General features: G+C 41.2%; 1 protein-coding gene across 2 annotated transcripts in view; it reads right to left on the bottom strand.

The window, feature by feature from the left end:
• TBCE (tubulin folding cofactor E) overlaps positions 1-15,856 on the bottom strand; it is a 52,180-nt gene extending 36,324 nt beyond the window's left edge. For both annotated transcript variants that reach the window (XM_069484564.1, XM_069484563.1), the window contains exons 1-2: positions 15,798-15,856; positions 1,696-1,826 (exon numbers count right to left, since the gene is read on the bottom strand). In XM_069484564.1, coding sequence (XP_069340665.1) covers positions 1,696-1,826; positions 15,798-15,811 — 145 coding nt within the window. In that variant the 5' untranslated portion in view covers positions 15,812-15,856. The remainder of the gene's footprint in view (positions 1-1,695; positions 1,827-15,797) is intronic.
• Positions 15,857-24,913: the final 9,057 nt, after the last annotated feature.

Raw genomic sequence — 24,913 nt, 5'->3', positions numbered from 1 at the left:
AAACAAACTGAGGAAAAAGAAAGAGGTTCCTTACCAAGGAAAGAAGACACCTAAGGGTTAATAAAAAAGCCAAAGCAATGGCTTAAGATAAACACAGAAAATAACAACAACAAAAAAAGCCCTAAAACCCACAAGACCCTGAGGGCATCTGTAAACCAAGTGCTTGTACTGGTTGAGATTGCTTGTAACCACTTTTGTTGTCCTATAGTACCATTTAGCTCATTTTACTATTAAAATCCCCACCGAGAGGAAAAGATCATTAACATAACATGGGTCACACAAAGACACATGGTGGATACATTACACATTTAATACGTTTAGCCTGTGCACATACAATGAAGTCGGAGAGAAGACTCCACATCATTCGCTAAAAAGAAATTTAAGGCGCCACAACACGCAGACAGTGCAGCTCTTGCTCCCTGAAGACGTCCTGGGCCGTCAATAATATAATAAACTCATTTCACTTGCCCAGCTGGACTCGTCCCAATCATTCTTTGGTCTCTCGACATCATCTCAGTTTGGAGGACAGCTTTTCTAAACCATCCCGGCATTTTCCCAAAGCAACTATATACTATACTAAATGCAACCAGTAAGAAATACAAGTTAAATAATGCTGCAGAAACATAGATGAGTCTATACCAAATAAGTGAAAAAAGGTAACAATAAATTGGATGTGTAGCAATTTACACTGTATTATATACATATACGCAGGAAATAATGAAAAAGAAATTATGAAAAAATTACTTAGTTTTTGAGTCGAGGATTATGAGAATTCAAAGACTTTTGGTTGTTTAAAGTTTCATCAGAAAAAAAAATTTTTTTTTTTTTTTTGAGACAGAGTCTCACTCTGTCACTCTGGCTAGAGTGCAGTGGCGTGATCATAGCTCAACGCAAGCAACCTTGAACTCCTGGGCTTAAGGGATCCTCTGGCATGAGTAGATGGGACTATAAGGCATTCGCCATCACACCTGGTTAATTTTTGCTATTTTTAGTAGAGATTCTGTTCTTTTTTTTTTTTTTTTTTTGAGACAGAGTCTCACTCTGTTGCCCAGGCTAGAGTGAGTGCCGTGGCGTCAGCCTAGCTCACAGCAACCTCAAACTCCTGAGCTCAAGCGATCCTCCTGTCTCAGCCTCCCGAGTAGCTGGGACTACAGGCATGTGCCACCATGCCCGGCTAATTTTTTCTATATATATTTTTAGCTGTCCATATAATTTCTTTCTATTTTTAGTAGAGATGGGGTCTCGCTCTTGCTCAGGCTGGTCTCAAACTCCTGAGCTCAAACGATCCGCCCACCTCGGCCTCCCAGAGTGCTAGGATTACAGGCGTGAGCCACCGCGCCCGGCCGAGATTCTGTTCTTGCTCAGGCTGGGCTCGAACGCCTGACCCCAAACGACTCTCCCACCTTGGCCATCCAGAGTGCTAGGATTACAGGCGTGAGCCACTGAGCCAGGCCTATCAGAAAACATTTTAAGGTTGATTTTACGTGTGATAGAAACACTAAATAATTAAACAGTATATAACTAAACAAAATCATTGATACCACAGGACATTGTCACCCAAATAAGGGAACTGCATACAGGATGTATCTATAAATTAGTTGCTAATTTCCTCAAAATTGGTGTTATAAAGGACTATTGAGAAGCCTACACAGAAACAGCTGCAAATACGCAAACATACACACAATCACAACGTACCTGCCACAGGAGGGACAATGCCAGAAAAACGCACTGTTGCATACTCTCCATTAACTTCAACTCTTCGACCAACGACATCGGATGTCAAAGCGTCATTCGTTGTAATACAGCCGGAATCCAAAATATGAGACCTAGGAAGAAAAAATACAACATTGACAAGAACTCAATAAAATTCCTTGGAAGTATTCTTTTGTAAACTACATGTAGATATTCACTAGGCCAATGCTTCTGAGCAATTCAGTCTTCATACTTCATATTTTGGTGAAGAGAAGAACTTAATATGTTTATATATCATACTTTCATAATTTGATTTTACTCTACTGTCTAACTATATTTTGATAATCTAATATTTTTAAAATCTGGTTTGACTCCAGTTAGTTCTCATCACATGATTTTGTTTATTTTGTCATTTACTGAAAGGGGTGGGAAGGGCAGGGGAACAGAAGGGAGGGGGAGAAAAGTGATAGAGAAAAAGAAAAGGAAATTGGCAACATGGGGCATCGTTCTCTCCTCAGGAAGGGAGGAAAAAAAAATCCCACAGATACAGGAGGCAACATATATAATGAACAATAAATGAAACATTTAACTGTAATGAAAACACAGAATCCTAAAAATAAAGAGGAGGTCTCCAAAGGAGCCCGAGAGAAAAGTATCATCTATACTTTTCTATAGAATATGATGCCTATAGAACATGATGATGGATGTGGGTGTCTAGCTCAAAAGACGTGTTTGCAATAGAAATACGTATTTAGCAGTCGTCAGCACATAGTTTATAACGGATACCACTGAAAGCAGATGACAGTGGCTGGGCACAGTGGCTCATGCCTGCAATCTCAGCACTTCCAGAGGCTGAGGAGGGAGGATTGCTTGAGCCCAGGAGTTCGAGGTTACAGTGAGCTACAATCACTCCATTGCGCTTCAGCTCTGGATGACAGAGTAAGATACTATCGCGAAAAGAGAAGAGGAGAGGAGGGGAGGGGAGGGGAGGGGAGAGGAGGGAGACAGGGAGGGGAAGGGGAAAGGGGAGGGCAGGGAAAAAAAGAATAAAAAAAGTACATGAGACTGAAAAGATATCAGGTAGAAAGAAAAGAGGGTCAATTACAGATCCCCAGGGATACACAGTATTTAAGAAAGAGAGAAGAAATCCCTGAGAAGTCAGAGGAAAAGCCAGAAAGGAAAAAAGAAAACCAGGTTCCTGGTATCTTAAATCCAAGGGGCAGAGTTTAAAGGAGGAATACTGGAGCACCGTGTCAGATGCTGCAAAGATCCTGTGAGACTAGGGCTTAAAAATCCGTGTCCCTTCTCCTAGCACAAATACCATTCAGAGCCAGCCCCTCATCTTTGTCTAAGTCAAACTCACTTCCAGTTATAAAAAACACTGCAGTCCAAGGATCTTTAAATGACCACAAGTTTGGGACTACTGAACAAAGTAATTTGCCATTTTATTACATAATATTACCATATGTGTACAAAACAAGAATAACATGCTGTTAATCAGACTTTCTTGGGCTATAATTACTAACCACCCATAAACTCAATTAGTATACAGATACCCGAGGCACGCAGTATTATTTCTCTACTTTTATGTTATCTTTTTTTAAGAAATGCTGGACATTCCCTCTGTAACTGGAGTTGTCTGGGTCACATTTGACCAGCCATTTCCATACTACAGAATAATCTCAGCATGTTTATCTCAGATTATATAATTTTCAATTTATCAAGTTTCAGTATCAGGTTCTCTATCAGGTCCTCTAGGATTTTATTTTAAAAAAAAAAAAATTTTTTTCCCAATTCTTGTGAGAAGAACCTTATTTCAAAATGGAGCTGAATTTCGTCTATTTAAATATGGGAGAACAAAGGAATTGGGAAGGGGACAGGATCTAGATCTAAACCTTCCCCAGCAGCACTGAAAAGCAAAGAGAAATCATCCCAGAGCCTAAACTTAGTGGGAAAACTCCAAGCAGTTTAGATGATTTGATGGTACAACTGACAGGCCTGCAGGAACAGGCACGGGAACCTATGTTTCAGTAAGCTCAGACTCAGATGTGTATGTTCAGCAGCTACGGGGTCTGGCCAAAGGCACAGCCCTACTCACAAGCCTGTGTTCAGATGCAGAGTTCTAGGCCCTGAGAAGAAAGAATAATAAAATAACTGTAGAACTCAATTCCTACAAGAAATTAAAGTACTAGGCCGCATCGTGGTTCTGTGAACTAGAGCGCATGGGGGTTATCTAAGCCGAGAAACTCAGAAGGCCCCACAGCCTGAAACTCAGGCCAGGGCTTAGCCTCAGGGCACTGTAAGACCTGGCAGATTAGGCTAACAGTGACAATGGCTTCGAGAGAAGAACAGGGCAGTGGTCAACAGCTAGTAAAACTGAGTGGCATGCCAGGCTTGGTGGCACACACCTGTAGTCCCAGCTACGTGGGAGGCTGAGGAAGGAGGATCACTTGAGCCCAAGAATTCAAGGCTGCAGGCTATGATCATACCTGTGAATAGCCACAGCACTACAGCCTGGGCAACACAGCAAGACCCTGTCTCTAAAAAAAATAAAACAACAAAACAGGCCGGGCACGGTGGCTCACGCCTGTAATCCTAGCACTCTGGGAGGCCGAGGTGGGAGGATTGCTCGAGGTCAGGAGTTTGAGACTAGCCTGAGCCAGAGTAAGACCCTGTTCTCTACTAAAAATAGAAAGAAATGATCTGGACAGCTAAAATTATATATGTAGAAAAAAATTAGCCAGGTATGGTGGTGCATGTCTGTAGTCCCAGCTACTCGGGAGGCTGAGGCAGAAGGATTGCTTAAGCCCAGGAGTTTGAGGTTGCTCTGAGCTTGATGCCACGGCACTCTAGCCCGGGCAACAGAATGAGACTCTGTCTCCAAAAAAAAAAAAAAAACAACAAAAAACAGTCAAGGGGCACAATAGCAGAAGTAAGGAAGGAAGGCGCTAGAAAGCCGTTCTCATTATGACTCTAACATCTATCAGTTCCTTCACATGAACAATTTTTTTTCGTTCCTACCTGTATGCTGCTGCCCACAGGACCAATGAAATCATTAGATATAAGGTATCTAAGTTCAGTAATTAATTGACTCCGTGTCTTCTTTTGTTTTGTTTTTGAGGCAGGGTCTTCCTCTGTCACCCAGGCTGGAGGGCAGTGGTACGATCATAGCTCACTGTAACCTTGAGCTCCAGGGCTCAAGTGATCCTCCCACCTCGGCCTCCCAAGTGGCTGGGACTACAGGCGTGTGTCACCACACCCAGCTAACAAAGTCAATATTTTTAAAGATCCTGCCTCTTAACTTTTCTAATAGTTTGTTTCTTGATACGGTGATCTTCTGAGATTTGGAAACTGCACCCATGTTTTGATGACCTATGCCTTAGTTCCAAAGCCTTTACTCTTCCTCTGGCTAGTCACTCAATAGGTTTCTTTTCCCTGTTGTTAAACCTACTCGACGCCAGTTACTAGCCTCCCCTGGACCTCTACTGCCGGTTGCTAACACCATTTTGATCATCCTCCATTCCCATATTAGTGTCCAGTCAAACTTTCCTGAAGTCAGTTGCTCACCTAGAGACTTTCTCCAATTGCCTGCACTGGGCCCTCTCCTAATCACCAGAATTTCAGGGGCATGTCACTATTCCTTGGTTAGGTCTACCTAGGTGCTGGCTAAGCCTCGGGTAAGACAGAATGACTTTTTTAAATATACATACTTTCGAACTAATGAAGACAGCCCACTTAATTTTACGAGTAAGATTATTCTTCTTTAAAAAAGAGATGAAATCTACCTCTACCATTTTCACCCAGTGATTCTAGTACTGCCCTCTGTATCTATAGAGAATCAACCTATTTCCTTTCCCAGCTGACATCTAAATGTTATGTTACCACTTCTGCTCCCCTTTCTTCCTATCCCTCGCCTCCCAAATCTCTTTACCAGCATGAACATTCTCAGGTGCTTAAACCATCCTCATGTGAATTCCAAGTTTACCCATAATTGATTTACCAATTCCGGTTTTTTTTTCCCCAGTCTATTAGTATTAGGTCATAACAATGGCATTCTTAAAATACAATACCTAGAACTAAAAACCATATTCCAAATGTGACCTGACCTGTCTGGGGTACAGAGGTCTGAATGCCATTCATTTAACAATACAGACATTACATTCACTTTTCCTCCCTTTCATGGGAAAGACTCTTACCTACTATTAAGGTTGCAATGAAATAAACTCCAAACTATTTCTGATGAAATATCATCTTCTGATCATAAAAATTTAAATGCTTAAATTTCACTATAATTACATTACCCTAAAAAACACTTTTTACTGTTTAAGTGTCCTTTCAATTTTCATTAACATGTAAACAGAGTTTTATTACAATTGAGACCTATTTCTGTTCTTTTAACATTTTTTCTATAAACATTTTTCTGTACATAGAATCATGTTAAGCACTTCAATGTTCAAGTGTGACCACAATTTAGTAATTTCTCTAATGCTGCATGTTTTCACTGCTTACTATCAGAAAGAAAACAGCTAAAAACAGCTTTGATTTTTAAATTATTATTGTCTTTTGATGGGAATTTTTTGGGAAAAATTACTGACACAATTATTCAAAGTAAATAAATATCGTTAAGGTTCTAGAAAGCCATGGCCAAACTGTCCACTAAAAAAAAGGTTAATTGTTGACACTGCCACCAGAAGAAAGGCCACTTATTTCTACAAAGTTTTGTGAATTCCCCTCAAGAACTTTGGAATCTGTGCTGGTACAACTAGTTTTGGAGGGAGGATTTAATTCACCGTAATATCATGTATAAATGTAGGACTTTACACATGTATATATTAAACATCCAATAATCTGACATATTAACTGTGTCGCCCAGCTTTGTTCTTGTAATTTTTTTAATAGAAACAAAAGAATATAAGACACTGACCAAAGACAGAAATCCATAAACGCTGTGGGTAAAACTTTGTAGTTACACGCCCACCTAATATCCAGCTCACATTCAAGAATATCATGAACTTTGTGAAATGCTTCACTGAAGTCAAAATACAGTCAGGGAATACATTCTGTCAATCAGACAGAGGAGGAATTAAGTTAGGGAAGGGGGTACTTCCACTGTTTTCCTTATACACCTCTGAGTTATAAGAATGTTTTTGGAACAAGTGGTTTTTTTTTTTCCTATTAATGAGGGCCTGGTATACGGTGGCTCATGCCCGTAATCCTAGCATTTTGGGAGGCCAAGGCAAGAGAATCACTCGAGGCCAGGAGTTTGAGACCAGCCTAGCAACATAGCAAAACCCCATCTCTACAAAAATTTTTAAAAAATTAGCTGAGTACAGTGGTGCAGGCCTATAGTCCCTGCTACTTGGGAGGATCGCTTGAGCCCAGGAGTTGGAGGCTGCAGTGAGCTATGGTCACACACTCTAGCTGAGTGACAAAGCAAGTCTTTGTCTCTAAAAAAACAACAAAAAAAAGGGTTGAGAGAGTAAATTTTGTGCTACTGTATATTTTAATATGATTTGAAAAATAGTTTGAAATTTAATTCCCAATATTTTAGGCTTTATAGAGTTCATTTGCTTAGTTTTAATTGGGACTCTGAATCTTACAAATATGGTGTATCTACTCCATTTTTCAAAATATACTTTCCTGGCTAGGCATGGTAGCTCACGCCTGTAATCCTAGCACTTTCGGGGAGATCAAAGCGGGAGGATTGCTTGCGCTCAGGAGTTTGAGACAAGCCTGAGCAAGAGCGAGACCCCATCTCTACTAAAAATAGAAAAATCAGTTGGGCGTCGTGGCGTGCACCTGTAGTCCCAGCTATTAAATACTTGGGAGGCTGAGAGGCAGGAGGCAATTATATCATATTCAACATTTTATTCTTTGGGAAGAATCTCAAAACTAGCAGTTTCCTTTCCCACAATATTTCAATCTCTTCCACTTCACCTATTGCTTCCTCCTGGTTGATTTCAAACCAAAGGAATCTTTCCTCTCATTTTGTTTCTTCCAAGGAACTTACATGGTAAAAAATAAAAATCCAATCTTCTCCCTAAAAAAGAATGAGCCTTCCAGATTTTAAGATAGCTGAAATCTCCATCATAATTCTATTTTATTTTTGTGCCACTTTTATAACCTGTATTAGGAGAGCAACAAACTTATTCTCCTTGTCAAATGATCCGTAGCATAATCGCAGATCTCTTCTATTTCTTATTCCTTTTATTCTCACATGTGCTGTCCATCCTAATGCCACTATTCATAACACCAAACAAGTATACAGCTTCCTGAAATCCACTATTCAGCTCTCAAATCTTGCAGTCATGCACCGCATGTTTCAGTCAACGATGGACAGCATACACGATGGTCCCATAAGATTGTAACGAAGCTGAAAAATTCCGATCATCCTGGCCTTTAACAAAAAAGTTTAAAATGTAAAACAAGAAAATTTAAGTGGAAAACAGAAGAAAGCTTACAGAATATGGATGCAAATTAAAAAGATATTTTTGCAGAGCTGTGTTGGTTTTAAGCTATTATCACAAATAAGTCAAAGAGGTTTTTGACTCTTGACTCAAAGAAATAAAAATCAAGTTTGTAAAGTAAAAAAATTATAGAAAGCTAAGGTTAATTTATTATTGATGAAAGAAAAGTATTTTTCATAAACGTAGGGTAGCCTAAGTGTTCAGTGTTTATAAGCCCACAGTGGTGGACAGTAATGTCCTGGGCTTTCACATTCACTCACCACCCACTGACTCACCCGGTGTAACGTCCAGTTCTGCAAGCTCCATTCATGGGAAGTGCTCTATGCAATCTTTCAAACCGTAATTTTACTGTGCCTTTTCTGTTTAAATGCAAAAATACTTACCACTGTGTCACAATTGCCTTAACTATTCAGTACAGTAACATGCTGTACAGGTTTGTAGCCCGGGAGCCAGGCAGCGTCCCCGACCTCTTTGGCACCAGGGATCGTTTTCATGGAAGCTAATTTTTCCCAAGGACTGGTTGAGGGGGGTGGTTTGGGGATGATTCCAGCACATTACATTTATTGTGCACTTTATTTCTATTGTTATTACATTATAATATATATTGAAATAATTATACAATTCACTGTAGGTCGGGGACCCCTGCCATATTGCTTAGGCATGTAGGAGGCTGTACCATCTAGGTTTGTGTAACTAACTCTACAGCGTTCACACAACCATGAAATTACTTAACATTTTGTTTCTCAGAGTATATCCCTGTAGTTAAGCAATGCATGGCTGTATTAGATTACTCTGAACAAAGACATATATTTGCGTTCCAATAATGAGCCTATCTCAGCAAATTTTAGTGACAGTCACAGTGTTGCATATCTCTCCCTAGAATGGACATTTGAAACCACAAGTTCAGTTACTATGCTTTTGCCACATCTCTTCCTGAAATCTTCTGGGAATTCCTTCCACTGCTTCTACTTTAGTTCTCCCACTTTCTTCTCAACAGCATCTGATTCCAATAGTTTCATGAGCAATTTTTTTTCCTCTATAAAATTTTAGTATCTATTTTTCTCAATCATGTTTTCTTGGTTCGTTTGAAAACTATTTTTCCCAATTCCTGTTAGAGGCATAGTATTTTAGAACGGAGCTGATCATTACCTGGGAAGTCAAGAAAGGAATCTGAGTATTATATGTGCCTACTAGGAATGAAAGATGGAAGGGAATAAATCTCAGTGGTGAAGTAATAACCCAAAAAATTCAGTCAGGAAGGAGGTCAAGGCTAATATACCTGACATCAACAGATTTAAGACGACATAGACGGCTCTCCCAAAAAGTAGGGAGAGCACAAAAATGGACAGTCCAAATGGGTGTTTCTCACAAACCCAAAGGTTGCATCTAGAAAGCTTGGATAAAGAAACATAGTGCAAGGCCAGGTGTCGTGGCTCACATTCGTAATCCTAGCACTTTGGGAGGCCAAGGCAGGAGTTCAAGACCAGCCTGAGCAACATAGTGAGATCCTGTCTCTACAAAAGAAAAAAAATATTAGCCAGCCATTGTGGCATGCACCTATAGTCCCAGCTGTTCAGAAGGATCGCTTGGGCACAGGTGCTGGAGGCTTCAGTGAGCTATGATGATGCTATTGCACTCTAGCCTGGGCAAGAGTGAGACTCTGTCTCAAAAAAAAAAAGAAAAAGAAAAAGAAAAAAAACGAAACATAGTGCAAGAAATAATAAGACCGGGGTTCAGAGGCAACTAATGAACAGAATGGGACCTCATTCTTATCAGGAAGTTGGAGCACAAGGCTAATCACCTACACACAGCCCAAGCAAGGTGGTTTTTACCTCAGGTCCATGAGCCTTCAAAGTACCTTCTAACTAAAGATTTTCACTAACTTTTAACTGAAATTTACCATTTTCCTAAATTGTGAACATAGGCAAAAAAAGTGACATATGGATCAACACCACCTATGACTCTTATCATTAGAAGTCACAAATATTTTTGTATCACATTACAGCTGTGACAGATATCTCAAAATATACTTTACAATATAACCCTGAACTCCTGGGCTCCAACGATCCTCCTGCCTCGGCCTCCCAAGTAGCTGTAACTACAGGTATGCACCACCATGCCCAGCTTCAACTGTTATGTTTTGGTTGGGATTTGGGGGGGGGGGTTTTGGTGGTGTTGTTAGTGACAGGGGGTCTTGCTCTGTCACCCAGGCTGGAATGCAGTGGCACAATCACAGCTCTCTTCAACTGTTATTTTTTATTTCAAAATATTAAGGGAGAACAAATGTGTTTGGTTACATGGATTGCTTTTCTAATGATTGAGTCATGGCTATGAGTGTGCCCATCACGCAAATAGTGTTCACTGTACCCGTTAGGTAGGCTTTTGCCCCCTCTCTCGACCCCTCAACCCCCGCCAGATTGCCACTGATTTTTACTTCCCTCTGTGTCGCATGTGTGCATTGGTTAGTTCCAATTTAATAGTGAGCATATGTGGTGTTTGTTTTTCCATTCTCAAGTTACTTCACTTAAGAGAATGGTCTCTAGTTCATCCAAATTGTTGCAAAAGGCATTAATTCATCCTTTTTTACAGCTGAGTAGTACTCCATGGTATACATATACCACATTTGTTAATCCACTCATGAATTAATGGGCACTTGGGTTGATTCCACATCTTTGCAATTGTGAATTGTGCTGCAATAAACATTCGTGCGCAGGTGTCTTTTTCTCTCTCTCTCTCTCTCTTTTTTTTTTTTGAGACAAAGTCTCCAAAGTCTTGCTCTGTTGCCCGGGCTAGAGTGCCGTGGTGTCAGCCTAGCTCACAGCAACCTCAAACTCCTGAGCTTAAGCAATCCTCCTGCCTCAGCCTCCTGGGTAGCTGGGACTACAGGCATGTGCCACCATGCCCGGCTAATTTTGTTTATATATATATATATATTTTTTTTTAGTTCTCCGGCTAATTTCTATTTTTTTAGTAGAGACGGGGTCTTATTCTTGCTCAGGCTGGTCTCGAACTCCTGAGCTCAAACGATCCTCGCGCCTCGGCCTTCCAGAGTGCTAGGATTACAGGCGTGTGCCACCACACCCAGCATCAGGTGTCTTTTTTAACTGTACTGTTATTTTTTAAGAGTGGAAGAAGCTCTTGAATCTTTTTCTTTCCTTGTTTTTTTTTTTGGAGACAGTGTCTCACTCTGTTACCCAGGCTAGAGTGCAGTGGTGTCATCATAGCTTACTACAACCTCAAACCCTGGACTCAAGTGATCCTCCTGCCTCGCTTTCCCAAGTAGCCAAGTTGGTTTTTTTTTTTTTTTTTTTGTAGAGACAGGGTCTCACTATGTTGCTCTCGAACTTCTGGCCTCAAGCAGTCCTCCCACCTCGGCCTCCCAAAGTGTTAGGATTACAGGCGTGAGCCACCGTACCCGGCAAGATTCTATATTTAGATAGTGGGAAAATATTCCATAAATCCAAAGAAATACAAGTTCAGAATAACAGTAGTTATCATGGGGCAGTTTAGTCACAGTAAGCCTACTGCTCACAGTAGACACAGATTTCAATACCAGTTTAGCACATTTCCTACCTTCTTTAGCCACCAAGAGATCCAAAACGTTGTTTGATGCAAAACAGACAAGGTAAAAACACTTGCATTTTGTGACTATTAGAAAAAAAGACTTTTCAGTATGGATTCCATATTTCTAAATTTATTTTCCTAAATCATTCCCTGATGTTTGTTCAAAATTGTACCAAAAGCTGGGCACGGTGGCTCATGCCTATAATCCCAGCACTTTGGAAGGCCAAGGTGGGAGGATCTCTCGAGCCCAGGAGTTGGAGATCAGCCTGAGCAACATAATGAGACTCCATCTCTTTAAAAAAAAAAAAAATTTTTTTTACTTGTACCCAAATAATTGCTATCAGGTCTGAAGTATCATTGATTCACTGACGCCACTTAGGACATCTATCAAAGAAACATCGACATCAATGAGGAATGCACTTAATTGAGATTTAGGAGCTCCAGGTAGTAATCCTGGTTCAGGCACTAACAAGTTGTGAGTATTTATGTGCCTTAACCTTTCTGTCATGGTGAAGAAGCTAAGGAAATAAAAGACGTGCTCTTGCAACTAATTTACAGTCTATTTGGGAAAGATAACAGCAGAAAAAAATTAAGACCTACAATTAGGAACACAAGGATCAAGTTCAGTGAAAGAGAACCACGTGGGTTAAAAGTGAATGAAGGCTTTACATGGAAATCATGCCCTGGTTAATCATCACGAGCGAGCACCTTAAAAATAACCAGAGAATAAGAGACTAGCTTTCCAGGTAGGGAAATCTAAGAGGGTTTCACTGATTGGAAGTTCACGTTGGGAGACTAGATGAAGAACGCAGAATACCTTCAAACATTTAAAAGAAAAATTACCACCCAGAAAGAAACAATTTCCAAGTATTTAGCCTAATTTTAGACAAACCTGTCTGCTCTTTTATTTTTAATTGTGGTAAAATACATATAACAAAATTTATCTTAATCATTAACTGTACAGTTCAGTTGCACTAAGTACATTCACATAGCAGTGCCACCAACCTCTAGGCCTTTTGTCTGCAAAACTGAAATTCTATGTCCATTAAACAACAACTCCCCATTGCCTCTTCCCCCACTCCCCCGGAAGGTGGGGGGGACTATTTGTTTCTATGAATTTGACTAGATACCTCAGAAGTGGAATCATACAGTACTGTATTGTAGTCGCTGGTTTATTTCACATAGCATAAGGTCCTGCTGTTTTTTCATATACTTCATGCCTAATGTAAAAGCCTCTGCCCAAGTTGTACTACACACTCCCGAAACTTCCTTTGCCCTCACAGGCTGAATTATCTCACAGCATTTTAAGGAGCTCCGCCAAAAAGCTTCAGGCATTTCCACAGAAAGCGTAGGCACGTCTTCTCTCTAAACACCAATGACCTTAAGCTACACCAAACCCACAATTCACTCCAGCTCTTCCTAATAACTGGCACACTATGATGTTTCCCCTTTCTGGTCCCTAACTACTTTCTGGATAATATTCATTTCACACTTAATATGTCTATCATATCCTTGTCCAATTGTCCTTCCTGCATATATTCCCAGCAAAGTGCTAAGGTAGGGAGAGTGTCATATGCTTCTTTTATAAACTTCGAACTGTTAAGTATATGATAAATATTCTATTAAAATGTATGATAAACTGACTTACATAAATCAAAGGGGAAAAAAAAAAGAAAACCACCAAAAAATAGTAACAACTACTAGTTTTATTATTGAACACTCACACCTTTTTTTGTTTTGTTGTTGTTGTTTTTAGTAGAGATGGGGTCTCCAGTGTTCCCCAGGTTAATCTTGAACTCCCGGGCTCAAATGATCCTCCCACTTCAGCTTTCCAAAGTGCTGGGATTACAGGTGTGATCTGTCATCTTATAAAAGTAATTAAATACTGAGGTGCTCCAGAAAACCTGTTTAAAATCAGTACCTTAATGGTAAAAACTATATTGTCTACAGGGTTACATTATGATTAGATTCGATTAAGTATGCACAATAAAATTAAAAATTAAAAGTTAACCACTATAAGAACAGAAATATACAGAGTAACATCTCTTCCAAACAAGTAGAAGGGGAAAAGTAAAAAGAGAAAAAACAAAAAACTCACTCCAGGCCGGGCGCGGTGGCTCACGCCTGTAATCCTAGCACTCTGGGAGGCCGAGGCGGGTGGATTGCTCAAGGTCAGGAGTTCGAGACCAGCCTGAGCGAGACCCCATCTCTACTAAAAATAGAAAGACATTATATGGACAACTAAAAATCTATATAGAAAAAATTAGCCGGGCATAGTGGCGCATGCCTGTAGTCCCAGCTACTCGGGAGGCTGAGGCAGTAGGATCGCTTGAGCCCGGGAGTTTGAGGTTGCTGTGAGCTAGGCTGATGCCACGGCACTCACTCTAGCCTGGGCAACAAAGTGAGACTCTGTCTCAACCAAAAAAAAAAAAAAAAAACCTCACTCCAAAAAAGGCAAGAAAGGAGAAAAAGTATAGGAAATACAAAGTGTAACATGGTAGAAAAAGCCCAAATTCATTCATTCAACATTATATTGTGGAGTGTCTATGAAAAGCCAGATGCTGTTTTAGGCAGTAGGGATACAGCAGTAAACGAAAAATAGAAAAATACCTGCCTTATATCCTAGCAAGGGAGAACCAGATAAATGACTGAATCACATGGCATATCATATGATGAAAAGCACAAGGACAATGAGTGCAACAGATATCCTAAGGATAAAGGTGGCTTGTCACAGAAGGCCTCACTGGGAAGGTAACAGTCCCAAAATTATGAGGGAGGCAAAGAACTAAACCATGTGGATTTATGAGAGAAGACCATTCCAGGCAATGAACAGCAAGTGCAAATATCCTGGGGCTAGGATGCACTGGAGGGACCATTCAGTAAAGCAAACAGGAGACTAGCAAAAGATTTGAGATTGAAGCAGGACCAGGTCATACAAGACCTCGGAGGCCACTCTAAAGACTTTGGCCTTTACGCTGAGTGAAATGTGTAGTCCTCGAAGGGTTTTTTGAGAGGAAAGAGATGATGATTATTTTTTTTTTAAGGAAGATCACTCTAGATGCTGTGATTTGAACATGCTGAAAAACTAGTTTGATGGCTGCAGCGGCAATCCAGGTGAGAAAGGACGTAACATGGACAAACGAAGGCGATGAGAAGGGCTTGTGAGTCTGGTGGATAGACTCTGAAGGTGGAGTCCATAGGATTTGCTGATAGATTAAATGAGTCAGGGATAAGGTTTTGATCTGAACAAATATCTCAGCAGCGACACTTAATGTAAATACAATAAACCTGCCAGTAAAATGCAGACTGTTGGCTTAGGTTAAAAAAAAAAAAAAAAAAATCCCCAGCGATATGCTGTTTACAACAGCACATAAAATACGAGCATACGGAAAAGCTAAAACTAAAAAGATGAAAGAAGTTATGAAGCAAATATCAAAAGACAACAGCCGTGGCTATATTAACGTCGGACAAAAGAGAAGTCTCTCTTCATCTCTACCTCTTCTTTCCCTAACAGTTTGGCATTTGTTAACCTTCTCTTCCCGACCGGACTGCTTCTTTAGGGACAGGACTGTCACACCCTCATTGGGATCCTCCCACAAATTATTACAGAACAGTCCCCAGGTGGTAGTAAACACCATGTAAAAATTCTTTTAAAAGTTCTCCACCTAGTTAACGTTATTTCTCCTTCATCACAAATGTTAACTGATTTGGAAGAACGGGGCTCTTGCTCTAAGATGACGCCAAGTCAAGTCTTTGGTCGCCTGTACCAATTACGCCCCTTCCAAAGTGACATGCCAATTTTCTGTGACAAGCTTAAAAAACAAGGGCTCACGATCGGCTACTCCAAAATAAGGCTTTCCACCAAGCGCAGGGCGGCGCTGCCAACCCGGCTGGCCCCACTCCCTTCGGCCCGCAAGTCTGGGTTCGATTAAAGCGGCAGGGAGCAGGCAACGCCCGGCTCCAGCAACCTGGGAAGACTCTAGGAGAGGAATAAAAGACCGAGAGCACTGCAGGGTGGAGCACTGGCCAGGAACGCCCGACTCCCTCAGCTCCCCAGAACCCCACGAAGCTCACCTGCCCTCGGACATCCCAGGAGGTCTGAGCAAGGGCCTCTTCAGCGAGCGAACAGTACACCTGCAAAGCTCCCGGCTCTGGCCGGAAGTACTGTAGCAAGACAGGAAGTCCCGCCTCCTCGGGCGAGAGCGGCGGCCGCTGGCGCGCTGACGTCATTGTCTGCGACAGTATTGGTGGAAGGAGGTTTGGTCGCCTACCCAAGCCCCGCACCCGCCCCTGTGCTTCCGGAGCGATTTCCTAGCGCAGAGACCTGGGATGACAGAGCAACCCAGTGAACACGCGTGTGTTCCAGCTTACTAGAAGCACTTAGAAGTCCTGTAGAGATTCAGTTCCATGTTTATTGAGCGTGTACCACATAGGAAGCACGGGATGGTCACAGAGAAGAATATAATGTTTGTCAACGGAAAATAACCCAAACTCTGTAAAATAATTTAAAAGAGGTGGTGTATTCTGAGCCGAATATGTGCTACCATGGCCCAGAGAGCCACACCCAAGAAGCTTTGAGCAAGGTGGTTGGGTTACAGTTTGGTTTTGTACATTTCAGGGAGATAGGAATTACATGTAAAGTCATAAATCAAATACGTGCAAGGTGTACATTGGTTTGGTCAAAAAAAAGCGGGATATTTCGAAGTGGGGCATTACAGGTTATAGGCGGGTTTAAAGATTCTTTGATTTTTATTGGTTAAAGAAACAAAGTTTTGTCTAAAGGCTTGAAGTGTTTTAAGTCTGTTGATCAGAGACAAGCCACCTGACATATTTACAGACTCTAGTGATCTGTTAAGTAAACTGATGACCTGCAGGTGTGGTTTAAGCTTTGCCTTGCATAGTCTTAGGCCTGTTAATGAGTTACAAAGGGTATCTCCCAGAAGGGAAGGGGGATTGACCAAGCTTGTCTGACCTCCCTTCTCATGGCCAGCAACTCAGCTTTAGGGTATTTCTGGAGTTCCCTTGACTAAGAGGGGTCAATTCATTCAGCTGGGGAGGCTTAAGATTTTATTTTAGTTCTCATGTTGAGGCCTCCAAAACTGAAAGAAAAAAATTAGCTAAAGCATAAGACAGAATGAAAGTAAATACAATAATAGAAAAAGCAACTACCTGGACAAGCTATGCGTCAGTTTTCTCATATGTTAAAAACTAATAACTGTCTCATTGGTTAGTTGTGAGGATCAGATGAGATGACACATAAATAAGCACTTAGCAATGGAGTCTGGCACATGGTTAAAACACACGATACCAGCTGGGAGAGATGGCTCACACCTGTAATCCCAGCACTCTGGGAGGCCGAGGCAGGAGGATTGCTAGAGTTCAGGAGTTCGAGACCAGCCTAAGGAAGAACGAGACCCTGTCTCTACTAAAAATAGAAAAATTAGCCAGGCGTTGTGATGCACGCCTGTTGTCCCAGCTACTCGGGAGGCTGAGGCAGGAGAATCACTTGAGCCCAGGAGTTTGAGGTTGCAGTGAGCTGCAATGATGCCACTGCACTCTACCCAGGGCAACAGAGTGAGACTCTGTCTCAAAAAAAAAAAAAAAAAAACCAAAACACCACAATACCTATGCTATTATTTTTAATTTTTTTATTTTTGCTTTTATTAGTTTTAATTGACTCAATAACTGTACATATTGTACCCATTTATGTACATACTGTACATATTTATGGGGTATAAGGTGTAGTGTGATATTTCAATACATGTATGGGGTATAGTGTGATATTTCGATACATCTATACAGTGTGTAATGATCAAATTGGTGTAATCAGTATACCCATCACTTCAAACATTTGTCATTTCTTTGTGTTGGGAACATTCAAAATCCACTCTTCTAGCTATTTGGAAATATATAATAAATTGTTGTTAATTATAGTCACCCTATAGTGCTATAGAACACTAGAACATAGTCCTTCTATCTAGCTGTACTTTTGTATCCTTTAACCCAGTGGCCCCCAACCTTTTTGGCACCAGGGACCAGTTTCGTGGAAGACAATTTTTCCATGGATGGCAGGGAGTGGGGGAGGGATGGTTTCAGGATGATTCAAGCGCATTACATTTATTGTGCACTTTATTTCTATTATTATTACATTGTAATACATAATGAAATAATTATACAACTCACCATAATGCAGAATCTAATGGAGGTGGGGCTCAGGCAGTGATGCTAGCAATGGGAAGTGGCTGTAAATACGGAGGAAGCTTCCCTTGGTTACCAGCTGTGCAGCCGGTTCCTAACAGGCCACAGACAGGTACCGGTCTGAGGCTTGGGCGTTGGGGACCACACTTTTAACCAACCTTTGGCTAACACCACCCCTCCCTATACTATTATTATTGTTGTTGAAAATAAAAGAGGCCTTTAAACCCAACCAAGGGGAAATTGCATGTTACCTACCTTCAAGGAGGTAACATTCATGCCGAATATTAAAGTTGAGCATGATTTCAATAGGTGGAGATATATATCCAGTGTGAATCTGCTTTTGTTAATTAAGAGAAGGACATAGGCTCAGAAACTTTGTTCCTCAAAATAAACTTTGAGAAGCTTTGCTCTTTGAAATCCTATCAGTAAGAATGGAACACCCCACTCTTGCCTGGAGGATCTGAGCCATGAGGGTCATTTAGACACTTTTCCATTCCAAGTATAGAGCTTCAAGTATGACATTCTACATTTATTTTGACTTTATAGCTTTCAAGGAATCAAAGCCTTGGAATCTGCTTCATTTAACTCTTATCTAAACTCCACCAAATCCTAAACTATCCCTGTCTCTTACCTTTTTTCTTAGGCCAGTTAACAAATCTAACTTTGTTAGACTACAGCTTTGCATCTTTTTTTTTCAGGGTCTCTCTCTCTGTCACTGAGGTTTCAGGGCAGTGGCACAATCACAGCTCACTGCATCCTCAACTCCTGAGCTCAAGCAATCCTCCTGTCTCGGCCTCTCAAGTAGCTAGGACTACAGGTGTGTGCCACCACTTGACTAATTTTTTTAATGTTTTACACAGATGGGGGCTTGCTGTGTTGCCCAGGCTGGGCTTCATCTCCTGGGCTCAAGTGATCCTCCTGCTTCTGCCTCCCAAAGCACTAGGATTATAGGCACGAGCCATTGCTCCTGGCCACAGCTTTGTTTCTATTAGTCTTTAACATATGGGCTATATCACTAGTTATTTTTATTTCTTTACAGCATAGGTTGATAGGGTTAATGATCCTCCTTTGTTGCAAAAATCACGTTTAAAATGTAGCAAGAAGCTCTAACGTAAAAATCAAATATTTGCACTGCAGTCCAGTTTGAGTCTCATCATTCATGCGTTAAGTAAATATTTAGTGCATGCCAGCACTGCAGCAGATACTACTTTTAGGCACTGGAGATGAAGCAGTGAAAAAGAAATGCATTAGCCAGGTGTGGTTTCATGTGCCTGTAGTCCCAGCTACTCAGGAGGCTGAGGCAGGAGGATCGCTTGAGCCCAGGAGTTTGAGGTTGCAGTGAGCTATGATGACACCACGGCACTCTAGCCAGGGCGACAGAACTAGACCCTGTCAAAATAAAAAAAAAAAAGAAAGAAAGAAAGGGAGGAGGTCCAGCTTTCTTCTTATGAACTTTTCACACCTTCTGACACACAACTACTCCTCTTGGCATGCTGGTTGTGATGGTTACTTTTATGTGTCAACTTGGCTAGACCACAGTATCCTGATATTTGGTCAAACACTATTCTAGATGTTGCTGTGAAGGTATTTTTTAGATGCAATTAACATTTACATCAGTAGACTTTGAATAAAGCAGACACCCTCCATAACATGGGTTAGCCTCATCCAATCAATTAAGAGCTTTAAGAGACAAAGACTGATCTCACCCGAAGGAGAAAGAATTCTGCCTCTAGAAGGCCTTTAGACTTGAGCTACGACAACTCTTCCCTGGGTCTCCAGCCTGCCAGCCTGTCTGTAGGTTTTGGATTTGCCAGTCTTCCCAATCACATGAGCCAATTCTTTTTTATCTTTAAATTTTTAAATGACAAATAAAAATTGTATGTATTTAGGGTGTACAACATGATGATTTAAAATATGTACACATTGTGGAGTGACTAAATCAATATAATTAATATAAGTGAAAAAAAAATTTTTTTTTTTACTGGGCAGCCCCTAGAGCCAAAATAGGTTCAGAGTGACTCCTTAATTAACATATCTATTATCTCACATGCTTATCATATGTGTGTGTGTGGTGAGAACATTTAAAATATACTTTCTCAACAATTTTCAAGAATATAATACATTGTTATTAACCATAGTCACATTGTCCAGTAGATCTCCTAAACTTCTTCCTCTAACTCAAATTTCATCTTTTTTTTTTTTTAATTTTTTTTTCTTTTTTTTTTTTTTTGAGACAGAGTCTCCAAAGTCTCACTCTGTTGCTTGGGCTAGAGTGCTGTGGCAACAGTCTAGCTCACAGCAACCTCAGACTCCTGGGCTCAAGTGATCCTCCTGCCTCAGCCTCCCGGGTAGCGGGGACTACAGGCATGTGCCACCATGCCCGGCTAATTTTTTCTCTATATATTTTTAGTTGTCCATATAATTTCTTTCTATTGTTAGTAGAGACGGGGTCTTGCTCTTGCTCAGGCTGGTCTCGAACTCCTGAGCTCAAACAATCCATCTGCCTCAGCCTCCCAGAGTATTAGGATTACAGGTGTAAGCTACCGTGCCCGGCCAAATTTCCTATCTTTGACCAACATCTTCCCAACATTCCACACCCCTCACCAGCCCCGGTAACCACCGTTTCACTCTCTGTTTCTATTAGTTAAACTTTTTGGATTCCACATATAAGTGAAGCTGTGCAGTATTTGTCTTCCTGTGCCTAGCTTATTTCACTTAACATAATATTCTCTAGGTTTATCCATGTTGTTACAAATGATAGGATTTCCTTCTTTTTTTAAAAGCTGAATAGTATTCCATTGCGTATATACACCACATGTTCATTATTTAATTTAATTTAATATATTTATTTTTCAAGGGACTGGGTCTGGCTATATTGCCCAGGCTGGACTCAAACTCCTGGGCTCAAGCAATCCTCCTGCCTCAGCCTCCTCAGCAGCTGGACTACAGGCACGGGCCACTGAGCCCAGCCCAGCAATATAGTAATACCACATATTCTTCATCCACTTATCTATTGACAGACACTGAAGTTGATTCCCCTATCTTGGCCATTGTGAATAATGCTGCAATGAAGGTAGGAATGCAGGTATCTCTTTGACATACTGATTTCATTTCTTGGAATATATAGCCAGCAGTGGGATTAATGGATCATATGGTAGTTCTTTTTTTAATTTTTTGAGGAAACTTCCATACTGTCTTCCATTATGGCTTTATAGCTAATTCTTTCCAATAAATGTCTCTCTTTCTCTATATGTGTGTGTATATGTACACACACACACACACACACACACACCCTATTGGTTCTGTTTCTCTGGAGAGCCCTGACTAGCACGCTGGTCTATAGCATAAAGCTTTGTTTTACTTCCCCCAGTCCTACCCTGCCCACAGTGTGGCCACAAGATCCATGACTCAGGTCTGACCATCAGAGTGCCCTATTCTCTTATTCATGTCACATGTCACAAAGATAGCAATATGACCCAAAACAGGCCAATCAAAGTGCTTCCCAGGACTTTACTGCTACAGCTAGAAGAAAAGAGATTTTTCCTTTGAGGTCATGGTACTTGGTGGATATGGGCCTTCGATGTCAATGACCATTTTTCCTGCCACATGGGAAGAGCTTGTCCTTAACATCAGAGAATGAGGCCAACATAAAAAGACAAATAAAGTCAACAGACCTGAGAGGAGAAAAGAGGGGAGAGTTAGCCATTCGAGCCCCATATTTAGCGATGCCTAAAGTCAGAAACACCTCTGGACTTCCCAGTTACATGTTCCAGCCAATTTCCTTTATGATTAAATTAGTTTGAGTTGGGTTTCAGTTGCTTGCAATAGAAAGAGCCGTAATTACCATAGAGTTCAACACCCATGTTCATCATTAATATGTCAAATAAAATTTGACAACTCTACATATCATTTAGGCTGAGGGAAAGATAAAGACTAAATACTTTAAGATAAAAGAGATTGCAGGTTACCGCTAGATGACTATTCAATATATAAAAAAAGAATGATTTGGGAAAACAATATCAGCTAAAAATGTTAGCTAGAACAGTTTAATTCCAGATCAATTATCAGGGAGTCTAAAGTAGATTCTAGTATTCAGACTGAAATAGTCTTCTAACAGTTTCAACAGCCAACTATATGTTGGATAACTTCCACATCTTGATCAAATTCAAGTTGTCCAAAATGGAATTCATCATTTCCTCTACAAATACCTATTCTCTCTGGGGGCAGTGGCTGATGCCTGTAATCCCAGCACTCCGGGAAGTCAAAGTAGGAGGATCCCTTGAGCCCAAGAGTTCAAGACCAGCCTAGGCAACATAGCAAGAACCTGTCTTTACAAAAAATAAAAAAATTAACTGGGCGTGGTGGCTCACGCCTATAGTCCCAGCTACTCAGGAGGCTGAGACAGGAGGATCCCTTGAGTCCAGGAGTTTGAGGTTGCTGTGAGGTATGACTGTGACACTGTACTCAAGGCTGGGACACAGAGAGAGAGCTTGTCTTAAAAAAAAAAAAAAAATCTCAGCTGGACGCGGTGGCTCACGTATGTAATCCTAGCACTCTGGGAGGCCCAGGCGGGAGGATCGCTTGAATTCAGGAGTTCGAGACCAGCCTGAGCAAGAACGAGATCCTATCTCTACTAAAAATAGAAAAATTAGCCAGGCGTTATGGTGCTCGCATGTTGTCCCAGCTACTCGGAAGGCTGAGGCAGGAGGATCGCTTGAGCCCAGGAGTTTGAGATTGCTGTGAGCTAGGCTGATGCCACAGCACTTTACTCAGGGCAACGGAGTGAGACTATCTCTATAGAGCCTATTGATTCTGTTTCTCTGGAGAACCCTAATACAAGTAATGCTGTCAGTAACAACCTTCAGCTATCTGCCCCTTCAAGGATTGTCTCATCTTCAGAGAACTGCCTTGCATTGGGTTATAACCCCCAAAATAAAATAAGTGTTTATGAGTCCATTCGATCTAGAATATATTTAAAACCCTCAAAATTCAATAAGAAAACAACCCAACAGAAAAGTGGGCAACAGATTTGAGGCAAAACTTCAGCAAGGCCAGACACAGTGGTTCACACCTATAATCCCAGCACTTTGGGAGGCTGAGGCAGGAGAATCACTTGAGGCCAGGAGTTTAAGACTAAACTGGGCAACCTAGTCAGACCCCATCTCTAAAAATAAAAATAATAATAGAAAAATTAGTGGAGCATGGTGGCTCACACCTGTAATCCCAGCTACTTGGGATGCCAAGGTGGGAGGATCGCTTGAGGCTAGGAGTTCAAGACCAGCCTGGGCAACATAGCAAGACCCCATCTCTACAAAAAAATTTAAAAGATTATTAGCCATGCTTGGTGGTGCATGCCTATAATCCCAATTACTCAAGAGGCTGAGGTAGAAAGATCACTTGAGCCCAGGAGTGTGAGGTTACAATGAGCTATAATCAGGCCACTGCACTTCAGCCTGGGCAACAGAGCGAGACCCTGTTTCTAAAATAAGGAAAAAAAAACTTCACTAACGAAGATATATGGATGGCAAATAATCACGTGAAAAACCAATCGATATATTAGTCAGGGGGAAAACATAAATTAAAATTACAATGAGATAATATTCCACACCTATCAGAATGACCAAAATTAAAAAGATTGACCATACTAAGTATTGGCAAGGATGCAGATGAACCGAAACGCTCATATTGTTGAGTCCTCTCATGTTCTTGGGAATGTACAACCATTTTGGAAATCAGTTTGGCAGTTTTTAAAAAAAAAGTTAAACATACAACTACCATATCATTCAGCCGTTCTACTCCTAGATATTACCCAAGAGGAAAGAAGACATATATCCACAGAAATACTTACGCACAAATGTTCATGGCAATCTTACTTGTGATAGCTCAAACCAGGAAACAACTCAAATGGCCATCAACAGATGAATGGATAAATTGCAGTATATTCGTACTATGGAATACTCCTCCACAATAAAAAGGAATGAATTATTGATATATACAACAACATGTATGAATCTCAAAATAATTATGCTAAATGAAAAAAGCCCAACAAACAAAAAAATATAGATAGGTTATTCCACCATGCAACTGACAGGATGATTCTAACCAGCACTCCAGCCCCGCCCCCTCCATCCCTGCATCTCCGCAGCCGGGAACCTGTGGCTTCCGCCACCCTATCTCAGCCCCAGAGAAAACTTTCTGAACTCTTAACTGCTTGCTGTAACTCACCTGATCGCGAACACAAGAGTCCGGTCTCCTACAGCGCAAACCTCTTCTGCATTCTATTTTTGCAGCTTTTTGTATGTTGCGTTGGGTCTACAGAGTGCTCTGCAGACAGTTAAGTTATAAAAAGGTAACCCCTAGCACCTGTCTCTTTCTTTTGCATGACCAAAGTCAGGGCCGGGGTAGGGGCGAGACTAGATTTGTCACCATCAATTTCAGCATAGTTTCATCTGGTATGTACGTGGCTGCCCCCACTTTTGATACCTTCCTCCTCACCCCACCCCCCAAAAATAAAAGACAAAAAAATGCACATTTGAGGCAGTCGGACGTTAAGGTGGCCCCGTGATCCCTGCTTTCTGGCACTCAGCCCTGTCTAATCCCCTCCCCTTGAGTGTGGGCAGGGTCTGTGACTCGCTATGATAAAAATGATAGGCTGTCATGCCTGGGATTACATTTTATAAGACTGTCTTGTTAGCAGACTGGCACTAGAGTCTCTCTGTCTCTCTTTCTCTCTCCTGCTGCCTTAGAACAAGCAAGTTGCCGTGAATCCTATAGCTGAAAGCAAATGAATCCTTCTAACAGGCTCAGGGAGCCTGAAACTGGATCCCTTTCCAGCAGAGCCTCTGATGAGACCTAGCCCTGGTAGACACCTGGATTGCAGCCCATGACTCCGAAGCGGAGAACTCAGCTCTTCTGCCTCCCTCTTTCACTTTCAAGGATAATGTCCCTATTTTAAGATTATCTGATTAGCAACCTTAATTCCATCTGCACCT

This window comes from Eulemur rufifrons, chromosome 11 (assembly GCF_041146395.1).
Source record: "Eulemur rufifrons isolate Redbay chromosome 11, OSU_ERuf_1, whole genome shotgun sequence".
NCBI classification, from domain to species: domain Eukaryota; kingdom Metazoa; phylum Chordata; class Mammalia; order Primates; family Lemuridae; genus Eulemur; species Eulemur rufifrons.
This window is presented reverse-complemented; position numbering and strand designations above follow the sequence as displayed.